The following is a 16,286-nucleotide window of genomic DNA, read 5'->3' as shown; positions in this document are numbered from 1 at the left end:
TCCCGTTGATATAGAACCATGAAATTTGGCAGGTAAGTAGATCTTATAGCACAAGCTTATCTTGTACGATGGTACAAGATAAACCATTCGTGTGCGACTTTTATATGAAGCTATTCACACTTCGGTCTGAAACCGCTTTGTGTCAAAAGGTTCTGTCACTGGAACATCCGATTAAAATCCGGGCCCGACAGCCACAAGTGGGAACCAACACTTTTACTTATAAGTCCCGCAAATTACTATTGCGCAAGAACCATGTCTCATTAACATCGAAATTACGTCATTTTGACGTATATTTAGGTAAAAATATACCATTAGCTCGAAACTTCAGTCTAGTGCTGACGTTACTAAAATGGCAGCCACGCGCATTAGCAATTTGAATTTTGAATAAAACTTATACCTATATTATTTTGTAAATGACAAATTACCTTCTTTGACATGGAACATATAGGAATCTTCATCGAACTTTGGATTATTGTCGTTGATATCGGTAACTTTGATATTGACGGTGGCAGTCGTCGACAGCTTGCCCGGGTCTTCAGCTCTGATCATCTGTGAAATAATATCACATTTAATTAACCTTACTCAAGTATAAGAACATTTTTAACTCTGTTTTAGATAAACTTAAAGTAAATTAAAACCGACTAAAAATATGGCCATTCTTTTCTACAGGGAGCATGGTATTGTGTTGGTGTGTACAGTTGGTTTCAGGTCTACAATGCATAAGAACGGTCTGCGCAATAATACTATGGCGGTCTCACATACAGAAACTAGATGTCGTCACCGTTCAGCTTCTTGCTATAGATCTTTGATCGCGCTAACGAAGTTTTCTCTACAGAGCAATAAACGTAATAACAAATTATATAAGTTTTAAGTTTGTTCCAAGCTATACAACGCTCTCTCAAAGCTGTTGGGGTGTTTACCAACTCTGCACTTTCCTCTGCGAGGTTGCCATTTCAGCACCTTGGGACCCCAACTTCTATCGGCTCTTCGAACTCCCATTGCTACTTCAGCTTTGCAACCGCTTGAGCTATGTCTGATCTGATCTCCTCATTTTTGATTTGATTAAGTAGAGACTCCAAGCTTCTGCTGAATTACTCTGAGCTTTTTTATAAGTCCTACAGAATTAATAATAATAATCCCGTTTCACACGTAAATACTGATTATAACTGGTAACTTACCAGCTGATATCTCGTGAGCACTTCTCTGTCGAGGTGCCTGATAACTGTAATGATTCCAGTGTTGGAGCCGATGGCGAATTGACGAAGGTCGTTCCCTGACGCGATAGAATATGTCACAGGCTCGTTTTCTGGATCTTTGGCCTGTAACAAAGGTATACATACGGTGTGTTATATTTATCTGGGACAGTGTCTATATTTATTTATTTGGTTTGCATCACAATACACCGCAAGGCAGCAGCCAATCATTCGTATAGTCTATACCACCCATTATCAACAATAATATCAAAGAGAAACCTTAAATCACTACAACACAATCCTATAAGTATAAGGAAATTTTAAACTAAAAAGAAGATACAGAAAAACTGTCTAAGAAGGCCTTTGATTTTTCTTATCTATGTAGGTACCTATTGAAGGAAAAACTGACTGGCTAATATTTATGAGTATTCAACGCACGTGAACTACTTTGCAGATTTTTAACTGGGAGGTCCCCCAAACAAAGGTATTATAAAACTCCAGATAGGCAAAGCTCATAAAATATTTTAAAAAGAAGTCGGTTAATGAAGACTAATTCGTACGCTTGTGTGACGCGCCTACCCGTAGCGGCACTGATACGGTGTTTACTCAGTTTAGGGTAAAACGACACCTACGAGTAATCAAAACATAGCAGCCTGTTACTAGTATATAGATGTTGCCCACATTATCAGAATTCTACCCAAACGGAACCAAAAGGAGTTAGCCAGTGAGAACTACTCGTTAAACACTGTTGTAATTTCATTATTGTATAATGCACATACATTTATTCTAAATCTATTGTGTTAAAATAGTTTTCATTATAATTTTAAGTTATCTCTTGTGGCCTTCTGTAAAAACTAGATTTAGATTTAAATAATAATTATACATATATTTACGCTGTTGATTACTTTCAAATAAACAAAATAAAAATAAAAAAAACAGCCTAACCGAATTTAACGCACTTTCACAGCCAGGTAGACAGTCTTCTTAGGGAGGCTTCTTTCTTAGGATTTAATTTATTCTTAAGAGGATCTAGGCTACTTTTTATCTTAGGAAAATTTGTCTTACCGTAACAGTGGTAACTGTAGAATTGATTGCAGCGCCCTCTGAGACCGGTGCATAGTAATCTCTTGAAGAGAACTGCGGGGGCCGCGTGTTGGGGCCCGGCGCTACCATTAACTCTACTATTCCTTGGGAACTCAACCCTCTAGCGTCTGTTGCTCTGATTGTGACACTGTATTGTTCGCCCGCTTGTAGACGGCCTGTGCTTGCTATAGAATAAAAAGTATGCCAGCGTTAGGATCTCATGCACAACTACGAAATTCTACGCAGAATTCATATAAAATATTATGCGAACATTATGCAAAAGACAATTTCACAATCTGACAAAACTAAGGCGTACTTCTACCACGTCATCCAAAACTTATATACAGTACGCGGCCGAAAGTGATGAACATCGGCCTTTAGTATGACATTTCATCTTTGTAGAGCGTTGTCTCTGCCACTTATACCCATATGACGCTTTGTCGGCCTCAACGACCGAGACAGTGCTCTAAAAATCTGCTGTCTCCTTCTAAAGATCGATGTTCATCACTTTTGGCCGCGTACTGTACTTCGTTGAGTGAAATCAAATTTATTATTTGCTTTGACCAGACACCGTTGGGTGTTTGTAATGCGAGCTACGGGATAATAACTCAGTGATCATCTTTAAAAGAAAACCATCAAATTCATTTGACATTGATTGGTTCTACATTGCTGCTTCACTGAGCGATATAAAATAATATTTCATTGCAAACCTTCAATGGATTAAAAATAAATGTCAAATGAGCTTAGTGGCTTTCATTTAGTAATGATCACTGAGTTAGCGAATCACCTCGCTGGCATCTACACACCATCTACGACCACATCGCATTATATTGCCATTTGGTTTGAATTCCACGCGGGTGGCGCAAATAACGCGATGCATCGCTTATTTTAAGTACCTACGCTTACACCTTTACACAAAACTTTAAAACTTAACAATCAAAAAACGTGTAGATTTTTTTTTATTATTTGTCACAAGCCGTCAATTTACATAGATCCATGCATGATCATGCGAAGAAAAGTACAAAATAACCGAGAATATTAAAAGTGATTTAATTTGTGCAGCAAGAAACTCGCATGCGACTTTTCAATTGTGATAAAACACGCACGCGCGAGCTTATAGTGTGATAAGCCAGTATCCAATACATGAAAGAACATACTCAATATATTCTACTCCTCAATTTGTTTCTAAGAAGTTCCAGATTACGCCTTTAAAAATAGCAAAATTGGTCATTAATTTGAAATATTTTAAATATCAAGATTAATCAGTACCCTTATTATAAATGCGAAAGTGTGTTTGTTAGTTGGTTTGTTGGTTTATTGGTTTGTTGGTTTGTCCTTCAATCACGTCGCAACGGTGCAACGGATTGACGTGATTTTTTCATGGGTATAGATAAAGACCTGCAGAGTGACATGGGCTACTTTTTATCCCGGAAAATCAAAGACTTCCCATAGGATTTTAAAAAAAAACCTAATTACATGCGGACGAAGTCGCGGGCATCAGCTAGTAACAATATAATATTACTAGCAGTTGCCCGCGACTTCGTCTGCGTACAATTTCTGGTATCTCAAGTGATTAGAAAATTTCCCGCTCCAAAAGGCGTAGTCTCGTAAGATCTCAGATATCTGATATCTTCTAAAAAGAACCCACGTAAAATAACAATAATTAGAACTTTCCCATACAAACTTTCATCCCCTATTTTACCACCCTTAAGGGGGATTTTCCAAAATAACTTACAAAATTTATATTATTTACAGCTGGTAACCTAAATTCCGATTTTCATGTCTGTAACTTCAAAAACATAGGGCTTTTATATAACCTTCGTATATTAAATTCGATTATTGACCAGTTTCAACTTTCGTGACGCGAACTTAAGTGCATAAAACAGTGCTAGGTGCAACTCACATATCACACCAGTGGTGGGGTCAATAGTGAATTTATTGCCCCCGTTGTTAGAGACGTGGTAGATGCTGTACGAAATTCGCGCGTTCTCACCCTCGTCTATGTCCGTCGCTTCCACCTGAAATGCAAATATAATATATTACTTCGATAAGTCAATGATCAATCAATTCTGCATCGCACTGGGCTGAAACGCTTGAACACTTTTTACTCTGGTGCACTTGACCAAGAGTACCAGGCAATCATACGTTATAGGATATTGACTTAAATAAAAATAAAAAAAATAAAAAAATTATTTAAGTCAATGATTACAAATATCCTATAACGTATGATAGCCTGGTACTCTTAGTCAAGTGTACCAGAGTAAAAAGTGTTTAAGCGTTCCAGCCCAGTGCGATATAGAAAGTTGGATTTGGAGCCTAATGAGGGGTAGAAACTTGTCTCCTTCAAATCAACTTGTTGTCATTTTAGACATTGTCACATATCCTTCTCACTCTGAGAGGAGACCCGTGCTCTGTAGTGAGCCGGCGATGGGTTGGTCATGAAGTGTGTCAATATACTTAGTTTCGAGGTTAGCGAAAAAATCGAAACAACGCCAATGTCAGCTAACTGCATGCTGCTGTCAGAAAAATGATCACCTTGTAAACAGCAGTGGGCTCTAAACTAGCAGGTACGGTGATGGGCTGAGTCTTTGGTATAACCGGCGCGTTGTCGTTCTGGTCCAGAAGCTTTACTAGCAAGGAGTACGGCGCTGAGGCAGCACCTCCGTTCGCTTCACGAGCAACCACCTGAAATTCACACAAAAAACGGGTTAAACATTCAAGATCCATTTGCATGACAGTCGACAGGTGGTTAAAGTTAGGTTACCGATAAATTTTGACCGTGAATAAAAGCAAAATGGGTTGAAAAGTCAGGGGTTTTCATTTAGAACATGCCTTTTACTTTACATATCTTTGAACACTACTTGTTTATTGGTGGTCAAATTTTAACCGTAACTGTAAGGTAATTTTAACCAACTGTTATGCAACTGAACTAAAGTGTGTATCCGAAACAGTACATGTGCCCTCGTTAACAAACTTACGAGTGCGTTCTGGAATACCTATTTACGCATATTACGGGTATTTTCTGGAAAAAATTCAGAGTACATCTCTTTCCACCATTTTGTTTTCTATAAATCACGTGGCGTGTTCGTAGAATTCCGAATATCGACAGCTGGGGGTTAATACATTCTTCAGAATTCATTTAACATAAAAATGGAAACTAACTTGGAACCTGAATTTTCCTGGGTTCGGAGGATCACGGTCCAATGTATCGTCAGCCACGATGAGGTAGCCATCTTTATTAATATCGAAGAAATTCGTTGTCAACTCGAAGGTGTATTTTGGTATGGGGTCTCCTGGACCCTGGAAAAAAATATTCTTTACGTCATTTTCGCCGGAAAAGTATATAAGTATTCACAATTAAAAATAATAATCCTAAATGTACTGTATGACAGTATAAAAAAAATAAGCAATGTCTAAACGTACTATTAAAGCTGAGGTTTCGTTGTGCATATAAAGGCAACGCCTAAACGCTGCGTACGTTATAAAAATGCAGCCTTATTGCAAAGTTGCCCAAACAACCCGGCACCCTATACTTCAATTAGGTGTTCGACTTAGCGTTTGTACGTTGCGTGAAGTAATATTATGTAATGCATTAATACTCAGCTTTTGAACAAAATAAAGGTTAATAACGGTGGACAAACGACATCAAACGAGTCACAGGGAGCCACTGGATTCAGGCAGCGCAAGACCGTGGCGTGGATCCTACAAGTCCAGTATATCGGTGATAACGCATGGGTGATAAGTTATTAAAGATTCTTACCAAATCAGGATCAGAAACACTCAGCTTGATCGGATGTCCTTGTATATCGAGCACCTTTGTTCCCTTGGGAGAGTTCTCTTCTACTTGGCCTTCGTCTATAGATGCCTCTACTACGGGCGGACTGGCATCTACTGGGCGCACTGTGATGGTTAACTTCGCTGTTGTAAAGCGTTTTGCTTCTGATATTTCTTCGGCCTGTAATGTTAAGATGACTTTGATAAAGGAACTAAGTGTAAAATTTTGTCAAAGTCTAATTTCAGTACGGCAAAAAGTTTTGCTGATTATCTCCTAAGCAAGATATTCAGATTTCTATTTCCGGTTAGGCGAAAAATCTTTATAAGCCTTAATACGTCTGAATAATCAGCCTAGGTGATAGCTTTGGTTGCCGCTCATCAAAACTTGCGAACCAAGCCATATTGCGAACTAATTTTGGCATAACTCGATGAAAGGCTAAATGGGCTAAATATGATGGAATTTCCAGCTAAGATGTCACTAGCGGAAAGTCCGTAGTATTCTTAGTCTGAAGGCATTAGTAATACCTCTCTAAATCGATTTCTGATCGTCAAGTGATTAGTGAGATAGATAAGATGATAATGCTCAATTCTAATGATAACAACAGTGATATTTTATGTTAGCACGAAAGTTGTGATTTTTCACGAAATTAATCCGGAACCTATACTGTTGCAACATTGCATTTTAGCCAATCAGAGTTGATTGTGATCACTCAAATTTTAGTATAGGCTTAAATAATCTAAATAACGACTACAGATCAGATCAGAGCTTATCTACTACTAAATACGGGTCTTACTTACTACTAAATACGGGGAATCTTCCTTACCTTGACTATCAACTGGAACTTCTTAGCTATACTAGTATCCACAGGCACAAGTTGTCTAACAGCGCCTGTGTTCTCATCTATATTGAAGTACGTAGCCCAGGACTCCGGTTCGCCGCTCTCTATGCTGTATTTGATGCGAGCGTCTAGTGTGTCCATGTCCACAGCTTGAATTTTTTCTGGCTCTATTGTTAGAATACCTGCGAGAACTCCGCCGTTAACCTGAAAATTAGTTTTTATTGAATTAATATTTGATCTCTACAATGTGTCTAGGTCATAATTTTTAATGTTATGGACGTTAAAGAGTGATCAAGACGTCAAGTTATCGTATTCATTTCACCGCATATTGAATTTCTATCAAGCTAATTTTGAGATCACAGTCAATGCGTGATCCATCATCATATTGGTATTATTGGTATGACAATGACAAGATTGCATTTAGACGTGCAATAAGGGGTGCTTTAATTAATGGTGGTATTTATGTACCTACTTATGCAGCAAAAATTGAAATTATGACCTACAACAGTCACCAAACGGGTAACCTAACTTCAGAAAGCCTGACTGACGTTTCCTTTCCGTGTCTCGTAGTTAATTTAGTATCACTAAATTCGGATAATGGCAAATATTCTAACGCAGAGCTACTAGCCACTTCATAAGGTTTATTCATCTTTTCGACACTAGAAATATATGAAACTGAAATACTTACGTAACTCGTATACTCCGGATTGATGCAAGTGCCATCGTGCATAGTGCAGCCCTTGTAAATAAAGGAAGGATCCTGGTCATCGTCGTCCTTTACGTTCACAGTAAGCGTTGTAGTGCTCGACAACCGTCGTTTTGTGTCACGTGCACGATCCTAGAACAGAACAAGTGAAGCATGCTAGTTTACGGTAATAACTATAGTCCGGGACAGGTTGAAGATTCCATTCGAGGGGAGCCCGTACGTCTCTACTACTACTATAACTTCTAGTGGTTTTTTTAAAGATTATTGGCAAAGTTGGTGACTAATTTTCCCCTTTTGCCTCGAATTAAGCGTAAAGCTTGTGCTAGGAGTAGGTACGACAATAGTGCAACGGGTGGGATTTGAACCGGCAACCTTTCGGTTTTCAGTCCGCTCCTGTAACCGTTGTGCCATCGAGGCTCTACCTACAACTATTAAGGTTTCGGAGTCTTTCATATAGTGAAAGACTCCGAAACCTTAAGTAGTTGCCTAAAAATACCCAGTACGCTTATGAAATTTAACACCTGACCCATAGATGACAAAATTCGAAGACGAAACATAATAGCGTCAGAGTAAAATGAACCTTACGAACCTTAAATTAAAGTAAAAATTCAGTACCAGCGATTATATTTTGGCAACCTTTCTGCTTGGAGCGCTGGCTGTAGATATGGACAAACTTGAGCCTTGAAACAAGGCCAATAAAATCCATTTTGCTTTGATGCTGAAGTATTTCACCGCTCGATTTCTAGTAACGTTGTTGGTGAGATGCAAAACCTTAGGCGCCATCTCTATAGACGAGAAAATCGCGGCGATAGTCTCGTCGTGCCACCAAATTCGTTACAGCTCTTATAGAGCTACTAGCTAAACCCGCGACTTCGTCCGCGTGGAGTACACAAATTTCAAACCCCTATTTTATCTCCTTAGGGGTTGAATTTTCTAAAATCCTTTCTTAGCGGACGTCTAAATCATAATAGCTATCTGCATGCCAAATTTCAGCCCGATCCGTCCATTAGTTTGAGTTGTGCGTTGATAGATCAGTCAGTCAGTCATTCAGTTAGTCAGTTTTTCTTTTTATATATAAATATCTCCTCAGGGCGATACTATCGCCAACGATAGTAGGTCGGACTCGTTGCGATTCTCGCGCCCGTGGCTAAGCCTCCTGCAGGCAGTCATTAGCTACAATAATACTTACAGAAGCAACAATAGTGACTAGATATTTCTGCGTGCGCTCGTAATCCAAACTCCGGTTGACCGTGACTTGCCCCTGATGAGGTACGGGTATGGTGAAGGAGCCGTAGCCGTCTACCGCCTTGGCTTCATCTAACGTGCTATTGTCCCCTGGTATCACAAAAAATTCGGAAAGACCGTTGACGCCAGCATCGATGTCCACTGCTCGAACTCCGTCGAATATTGTAGTGCCGATCGGGACCAGCTGAAACATTTTTAATTTATTATTTTCATTACAACCAATTTGTCAACAGTCTTCAAGGTTGTATTCGGAACAATCTCTTGCAACACGTTGGTCAACTCTAAAAATGTAGTGCAATCAGATGTTGCGAAATTATCAAAATTAAACGAAAACATAACATAACATTGTATAAGAAAATTTTACTTTTCACGAGATCTCCAACAATCATAAAAACCCTGAGATCATATCATTAAGATCAACAAAAACTTAAAAAAATAGTTCCAACCTCTTTTTAAAGGCTTTAATTCTAATTTTGCGCTAAAAATTACTGCAATTATTATTGACTATTTTTAACAAATGCTGCTTTTTTCAAGGGTCTCTCTTACCTCAGATATATCAGCTTCATAGGGCGTGCCTTGGAACACGGGGGCATTATCATTAATGTCCGACACTCTCACAATCACGGGTATCGTCCGTCGCTTTTTCGTCGCTTTCACTTGACAGACCAGCTGCGGACGAAATGGCTCATTTATATTGATCCTATTATTACAGGCAATAAGCTTCAGGCGATTTTCTTATTAATACGACGTGATACGCGCTAACAAATTTTGATTGGCAATTCGGTTCTGTTGTACGTTGAAAAGGTAATGGGTGTTGTATGACAAATTACTCTTTTAAAATGCTTTACGTCTGTTACCTATTACAAAAATGATGATTATACTTTATATAATGGCATTTAAAATGTTGCAGGAACTAAATTAATAAAAATGCCGAAACTTTCGACTCCCACAGATGTGATGTATCTTTCTAAACCATACAAATTTTACAAATACGAAAGTGTTCTGTCTGTCTGTTACATTTTCACGGCACATTCGTTTAACTGACTTTGATAAAATTCATCCCAGAATGAGAAGTGTTTGGTCAGTCAGCCTTCACGCTGACAAAGTGCAGATTTCACACACCTTTGGGAACATTTTGGAGAGCTCACAGGCATGCAGGTTTCCTCATAATATTTTCCTACACTGTTAAAGCAAATTATCCACTAATATTATAAGTGCGAAAGTATGTCTGTCTGTCTATCTGTCTGGCTGTCTGTCTGCTAGCTTTTCACAGCTCAACCGTTCAACCGATTTTGACGAAAATTGGCACAGAGATAGTTTGTATCCCGGGGAAGGACATAAGCTACTTCTTATCCCAGAAAATTAAAGACTTTCCACGGGATTTTCAAAAACCTAAATCCACGCGGACGAAGTCGCGGCCATCAGCTAGTATTAAATAAATGCGTTCTTGTGACAGATCCCCGGACCTTACAATCCTCCCATCCCACCTCTATCATTCGTTATAATAATGCAACAAAAAGCTTTACGAAAAGTAAAAATCAAAATTTTTGTACTAGATGAATTCGTATTCAGTGTCTGTACGTGCTGTGATAGCCAAGTGGTTAGGACGTCCGCTTTCTAATCAAAGGTCGGGGGTTCGATCCCAGGCACGCACCTCTAACTTTTCGGAGTTATGGCGTTTTAAGTAGGTAATTTAATTACCTACTAAACGCTTATTATTTGCTTTAACGGTGAGGGAGGAAACCTGCATGCCTGAGAGTTCTCCATAATGTTCTCAAAGGTATGTGAAGTCCACCAATCCGCACATGGCCAGCGAAAACCCCTCTCACTCTGAGAGGAGACCCGTGCTCTATAGTGAGGGTTGATCATGATGATGATGATCTGACGTAACTTACCTGGAATACCATATGCGATAAGTTGTCAGCATCCCTGTCCAGAGGCTGGAGCAGTTGCAATCGTTTCCCATCGAGTTGGAACAAAGTAGGGCCTTTTGGAAACACAGTTGACAGCACCACGTCCACGCCGGGTTCTCCGACGATCGGCAACACTTCTGGTACTGTTGTTTGGTTGACTTCTGTAAATCATAACGTTGTATCATTAAGTTTTGGAACCAAATAATCATGGTATCATCATAGAAACTATACTATTACTGGGAACTCTGATTTTCCGGGATAAAAGTAACCTATGTCACTCTCCAGGTCTTAAACTATACCCATGCAAAAAATCACTCGCTCCGTTGCTCCGTTGCGACGTGATTGAAGGACAAACCAACAAACCAACCAACCAATAAACCAACAAACAAACACACTTTTACATTGTTATAATAGGGGTAGTGATTATAGACAGAAAACTTTATTGCACACCGGCCAAGTGTGAGTGCTTTACTTGTGCTATGTAAGACCTACCTACCTGCGCATGATTCTTGGTCCCGGAGAAGAATATGGGCTTTTAATTCCTGAAAACCCACGAGTTCCCACGGCATTTTTGAACATCTAAACGCAGACTTCGTCGGAGACATCGTCAAGTAAACAAATATTTCAAGATATTATCTTCATTGCTTTTTAACGGATTTTGACGAAATTTGATAGAGAAGATCGCTTGCATCTTGAAGATGGCCAAAGGCCTTTCCCGGAAAATCAAAGAAATCCCACGTGATTGAAAAAAAAATATAGTCGCAGGCTAGTAAAAAATAAAAATACTTACGATCCCCTCGACTCTCTTCTATGTCGACTATGATGCTGGACTGTCCAGTCTCCACTTCGCACGGTCCTGTAACAAAAAATATCATAAATTATTATCTAATTCATTTTATTTGACCCGGCCCAGGACATCATGTGCCACTCTAATTCATTTCATTTGACCTAGCCCAGGACCTCGTGTACCCTATCTGAATAAGCTAGCCCCTAAACCAACAGAGTAGCGAGCTGTACTACACTACTCTGCAAAAAAACGGGCACCTATACAAAATAAACTGCACGAGTCCCTATGATTAAAAGGTATTTCTTACACTTAGTATTCGCATTCATTCTTTTGAGCTTCGTAGCACCTACCGGCGTCCATCCTCGCCATGTAGTGAAATTAGAGCTTTATCAGAGAAAGTACACTACTCCAGTTCGCTTATATCCAGGATGCAGGACTTCTTGCAAATCTCAAACTCCGGTAATCACAGAATAACTTTCTTAAGTTATTAAGCCTTAGCTGGCGACCGATTATGTATGTTGGGGAGTTAGAAGTCTTCCACACCTTCTGTAGGCTAACTTGAGCTCTTCTAGGTTTTGAGGTTCTTGTAGTTCGGTTCCTTAACTCACTAAAAAACGGTGATCCATTTTAGGTGGGAACTTTTCTTCCATATCGTTGCCTAATCTGAAGAGAACCTGTTTCTTCATATCTTGGGATCTCTTTACATTGGAAACTCTTTAGTAGTAAATATTATTGTCAATTAAACAAAAAAAAATCAAAACCACCCGTTCTTTTGCAAAGGGGTTTATAACCTCTACATAAAGTGATATCCAACAATGATTTTGTTAATAGTACCATATAGCAGGTAAACACGCGTTCGAATTCTACGATATTTCCCCAAGGTTCGTTAGTACTAGCTAATTGAGGCTTTACTTTGCTTTTATCGGTACAATTTATTTTAATTACACAGAACCGCAACTTGCAATCGGATTTTGTTCCATAAATACCTAACTTAATTACATTTCCGTGTTTTTATGTGATCTTTTAAGGATTACCGAATAAGGAGTTCTGTCAAATGTGCTTTTTGCGAACGCAAGTAAAAAAGATTGTATCATGCAAGTATCCAGCTATGCACTAGGCCTACGCCAGATTACCGACCGAATAATTAGGTAATTTTTTTTACGTTTCATCTCGTTTCATATCAGACGATTTTGTTAGGTGTCGGTAACCCATCCAGGGTGACAAACTTTGGTCTTTACATTTCCACCATGGACCTGCGCTCTGACCAGATATTATTAGGTACTAAATTATATCTGAAATATTCTCTCTACTAAAGTCGAATGCAATAGAATCTGGGAACCTAACGCATTACTATCTCAAGAAAACTGTCACTATTTTGTAATTAATGAAAAGGTTCACAACCGCCAACAATGAGGATTAGGTAATCAGGGTATGAGCTGCTTGGTATGAATCGCTTATTATGCTAACGAAGCTACTAGATTTTAGACGGAGTGATTGCCATCTGACCTCCGCGACCGGTTAAGGATACGGGACAAGTCAATAGCAACAAAAGTCAGAACTGCCTGCAGCCCAAGCAGAATCGATGCGGTAACGCTTTCTCATTTTACAAAGCTTTGTCGATGCAAAACCTACAAGAAAACGTTATCGCCCTGACTGTGCTTGGGCTGCGGTGTCCATTAGACGACAGGTTTTGCTGACATTTTGCAACAATCAGTCTAAGGCTCTTTACGCACTACATACGATGAGAATCCGATCGGAATCTGAGAAAATTCAGTTCTAGAAAACTCGTAGGTATGGAATCCGGATGTCAATTTTAGTCTGCGTCTGTTTAGACAGCTGATGTTGCTTGCGTATTCCTCCGCCCGAATGACGGCTTGGATTCGGATTGGACACAGTGCACAAGTGGACAATCTCTCATACAATAATATTAGTGCTAATTATTTCAGATCTAGAATTATCGGGTTCGGAACGGATTCGAATGGGATGTAATGCGTAGAGAGCCAATGATTAAGTTTTGCATGAAATTACGGCCCATATACTTGGATAGTTCGATTGTAGGTACATTACGATTGACTGGGAACTTATTATAAACCTATATCATCTAATGGACTTCTTAGTTTCTATGAACTTTCCTACTGTTTATTTATCCTGCCAAATGTTACGATAGCAAGCAGAACCTTACGGCTACTATTGCATAATACTACTGAAAGACAATAAACAACGTGATATTGATAATGTGAATTTGAATAATAAATTGTTAACGTAGAATAGTCCTCGTGTATTTATTGTAAGTACAAGTTTAAAGGAAACTACTAATCAAAGGATTTGTTACAGCCAGTGTTACAACTAATAAATAAAGGGCTTTCAACAACTTAAGAGATAATAAGTATAGGTATATACACATGGAATGCCGAGTTATAAATCTAGATATAGGAAGTGCTTTAAGCCCTCTTAAAAGGTATAAAAAGGACAGTAAGTTAATACTATTAAAGGATAAACTAAAATGATTTCGGTAAAGCAGCATGGAATGTAAGAGACGATATCTTGACGATATACAAGCCTTAACTTTACAAAATGCTTTTGACTCGTCAAGTGAATTTACCACTGGTTTGGTATGTCCTTCCTACCGAAAAGAACCAGCAAGAAATACGGCGGTTGGCGGTTGTAATAAGAGATTAGGAGATCGACTGTTATTCGTAAGGGACTTTTCGGAATCTACTACTAAATTATATAGCCACTATTATATGATAGTATGATACGCCCATAGTATGATACGGAGAAAGAAATACTTTACAAAAGTATTGCACTTCTTTTGTTGTTGTGAGTTTGTTTAGTTTGGCGTCAAGCAAAATATGCGTTGAAGTATTGAATGTTGTAACGCAGAAGGTGTTGCACAAATGAGCCAATTTAAAGAAAACATAATAGTCATATATTTACTTGCCGGCACCTTAGTTGTGCTTGTTTACTATTTGTTTTATAGCGACTACTGTGTTAAATTTGTTACATAAGTGACAACATAAATCGGTAGTGGGTTCCACACTTCTATACACACAGATGTAGAATGCGGTAAAGGCGCGCCTGGGAAACTGTTAATTAAAAGTATATCTGTACCTAATCTACTTCAAAGGAGGAGTTATGCCTGTATATGGAATGAAAAATTGATACTAATTTACAGTGGCATTAATTAATTAGACACGTGATGATAAAACTAAAAGTTAGTAAAAAAGGGCCGACGTCGAGTCACATCGAACTCGATGCATTTATGAAAGACTTGCCCTAACTGTCAATAACCCGCGATAAATGGAAGGTGGAAAGCCTTTGCCCAACACTGGAACACGGCTTTAAATAAATAAAATGATAAAATAAAACTGAACGTGAATCAGTTTCCTTGATGGTTAAATAAATGTAGATCACTAAAGTGATATTGATGTGAATTTAAATAAATAAGAAATGTTTATAAATCCGTCATTTCAAAGTGGTGATGCAGTACTAGTGGAACTAGTGAATTCTGCTAAATAAATTCAATGAGGGCCATCTAGATTCTAGATCATCGTAAGTAGCAAAAACAACAAAAAAATATCATTATTTTTTCCACGATCGGGAGTTTTCCCCTTTAGGCATGCTGACTAAAATGTCATACCATAAGTCATAACTTAAAAGGTTTCAGTGCCAATTAAGAGGTATAGCAACTTGTTTTGGAGGTTGTATCGAGCTGGTTGACGAATTGTGTGTACGCAACTATTAGGTCTGCTATTGACCATTGATTAGCTGGTAACAGAAATGTTACTTCAAAACTGAAAATGCGAACGACGTCAGCAGTATCAAGCGCGCTGTAGAAATGTGTTGGCAGATCTCATTTCAGCACCGACCTCTACTAACATCATTGCGTTGATGCGCCTGATGCGTTCGAATTACACTACCAACTTTACACTAATTTTGAGCCATTTCATAATATAAGTCGCGCAAATTCCTATTGCGCTGGAATGTCACCATGTCTCATTAACATCGAAATGACGTCATTTTGACGTCAGCCGAAATAAAAATATACCATCAGCTCGAAACTTCAGTTTAGTGCTGACGTCACTAAAATGGCTGCCACGCGCATTATCAATTTGCGGGACTTATGCTTGCGGTGCGGCATCGCATCGTAAAATTCTACGACAAAATCGTTGGAAAATACATTGAGGCGCGACGTCGTACGCCAAGTATGGAAGGGCCCTTTGAGTATTGAAAAAATATTTTTACGCCATTTTTGCATCTTGAGTTATTTCTTGGAAAAGGTATAAGTCCGAGATGGGCTGCAGACCGCAAATTGCAAGCGACACCTCTGGTTTCTATAAATCTGTATGAAAATGATTCCAAGCGCGCAGCCGCACACTGCATACAGATTCATAGAAACCAGTGGTGTCGCTTGCAGTTTGCGGTCTGCAGCCCATCTCGGACTTGTACCTTTATTGCCACCTTTAGGCATGATAGTAACACGTAATAGTCTGAAGGGTTTCGGCACCAATTAAGAGGTAAATCCACTTGTTTTGGAGGCTGTATTGAGCTCGATAGCAAATTGCGTGTTCGCGATCATTAGCCGGGCCATTCGACAATTAATTAGTCAGATAGCTGGTTACAGGATTGTAAGGATCAGCTTTTAGATAATGGTAAGCGAGGTACTTAGCTTTCCATGGCTTCTTTAAACAAGATTCAGTAGCTAAATAGAGAAGTGACGTAGGTAAATAAGTAGGTTGGTACATG

At 38.9% G+C, this 16,286-nt stretch overlaps 1 protein-coding gene across 6 annotated transcripts in view; it reads right to left on the bottom strand.

Moving 5' to 3' along the window:
* Cad99C (cadherin 99C) overlaps window positions 1-16,286 on the bottom strand; it is a 169,658-nt gene that overhangs the window by 13,245 nt on the left and 140,127 nt on the right. For all 6 annotated transcript variants that reach the window (XM_069501483.1, XM_069501482.1, XM_069501484.1 and 3 more), the window contains 13 exons: window positions 11,544-11,609; window positions 10,736-10,914; window positions 9,387-9,509; window positions 8,785-9,024; window positions 7,578-7,727; window positions 6,875-7,093; window positions 6,037-6,231; window positions 5,439-5,576; window positions 4,812-4,961; window positions 4,180-4,294; window positions 2,259-2,461; window positions 1,179-1,319; window positions 426-549 (listed from right to left, as the gene is read on the bottom strand). In XM_069501483.1, coding sequence (XP_069357584.1) covers window positions 426-549; window positions 1,179-1,319; window positions 2,259-2,461; window positions 4,180-4,294; window positions 4,812-4,961; window positions 5,439-5,576; window positions 6,037-6,231; window positions 6,875-7,093; window positions 7,578-7,727; window positions 8,785-9,024; window positions 9,387-9,509; window positions 10,736-10,914; window positions 11,544-11,609 — 2,043 coding nt within the window. The remainder of the gene's footprint in view (window positions 1-425; window positions 550-1,178; window positions 1,320-2,258; window positions 2,462-4,179; window positions 4,295-4,811; window positions 4,962-5,438; window positions 5,577-6,036; window positions 6,232-6,874; window positions 7,094-7,577; window positions 7,728-8,784; window positions 9,025-9,386; window positions 9,510-10,735; window positions 10,915-11,543; window positions 11,610-16,286) is intronic.

The sequence above is a fragment of the Maniola hyperantus genome, chromosome 10 (genome assembly GCF_902806685.2).
Source record: "Maniola hyperantus chromosome 10, iAphHyp1.2, whole genome shotgun sequence".
NCBI classification, from domain to species: Eukaryota; Metazoa; Arthropoda; class Insecta; order Lepidoptera; family Nymphalidae; genus Maniola; species Maniola hyperantus.
This window is presented reverse-complemented; position numbering and strand designations above follow the sequence as displayed.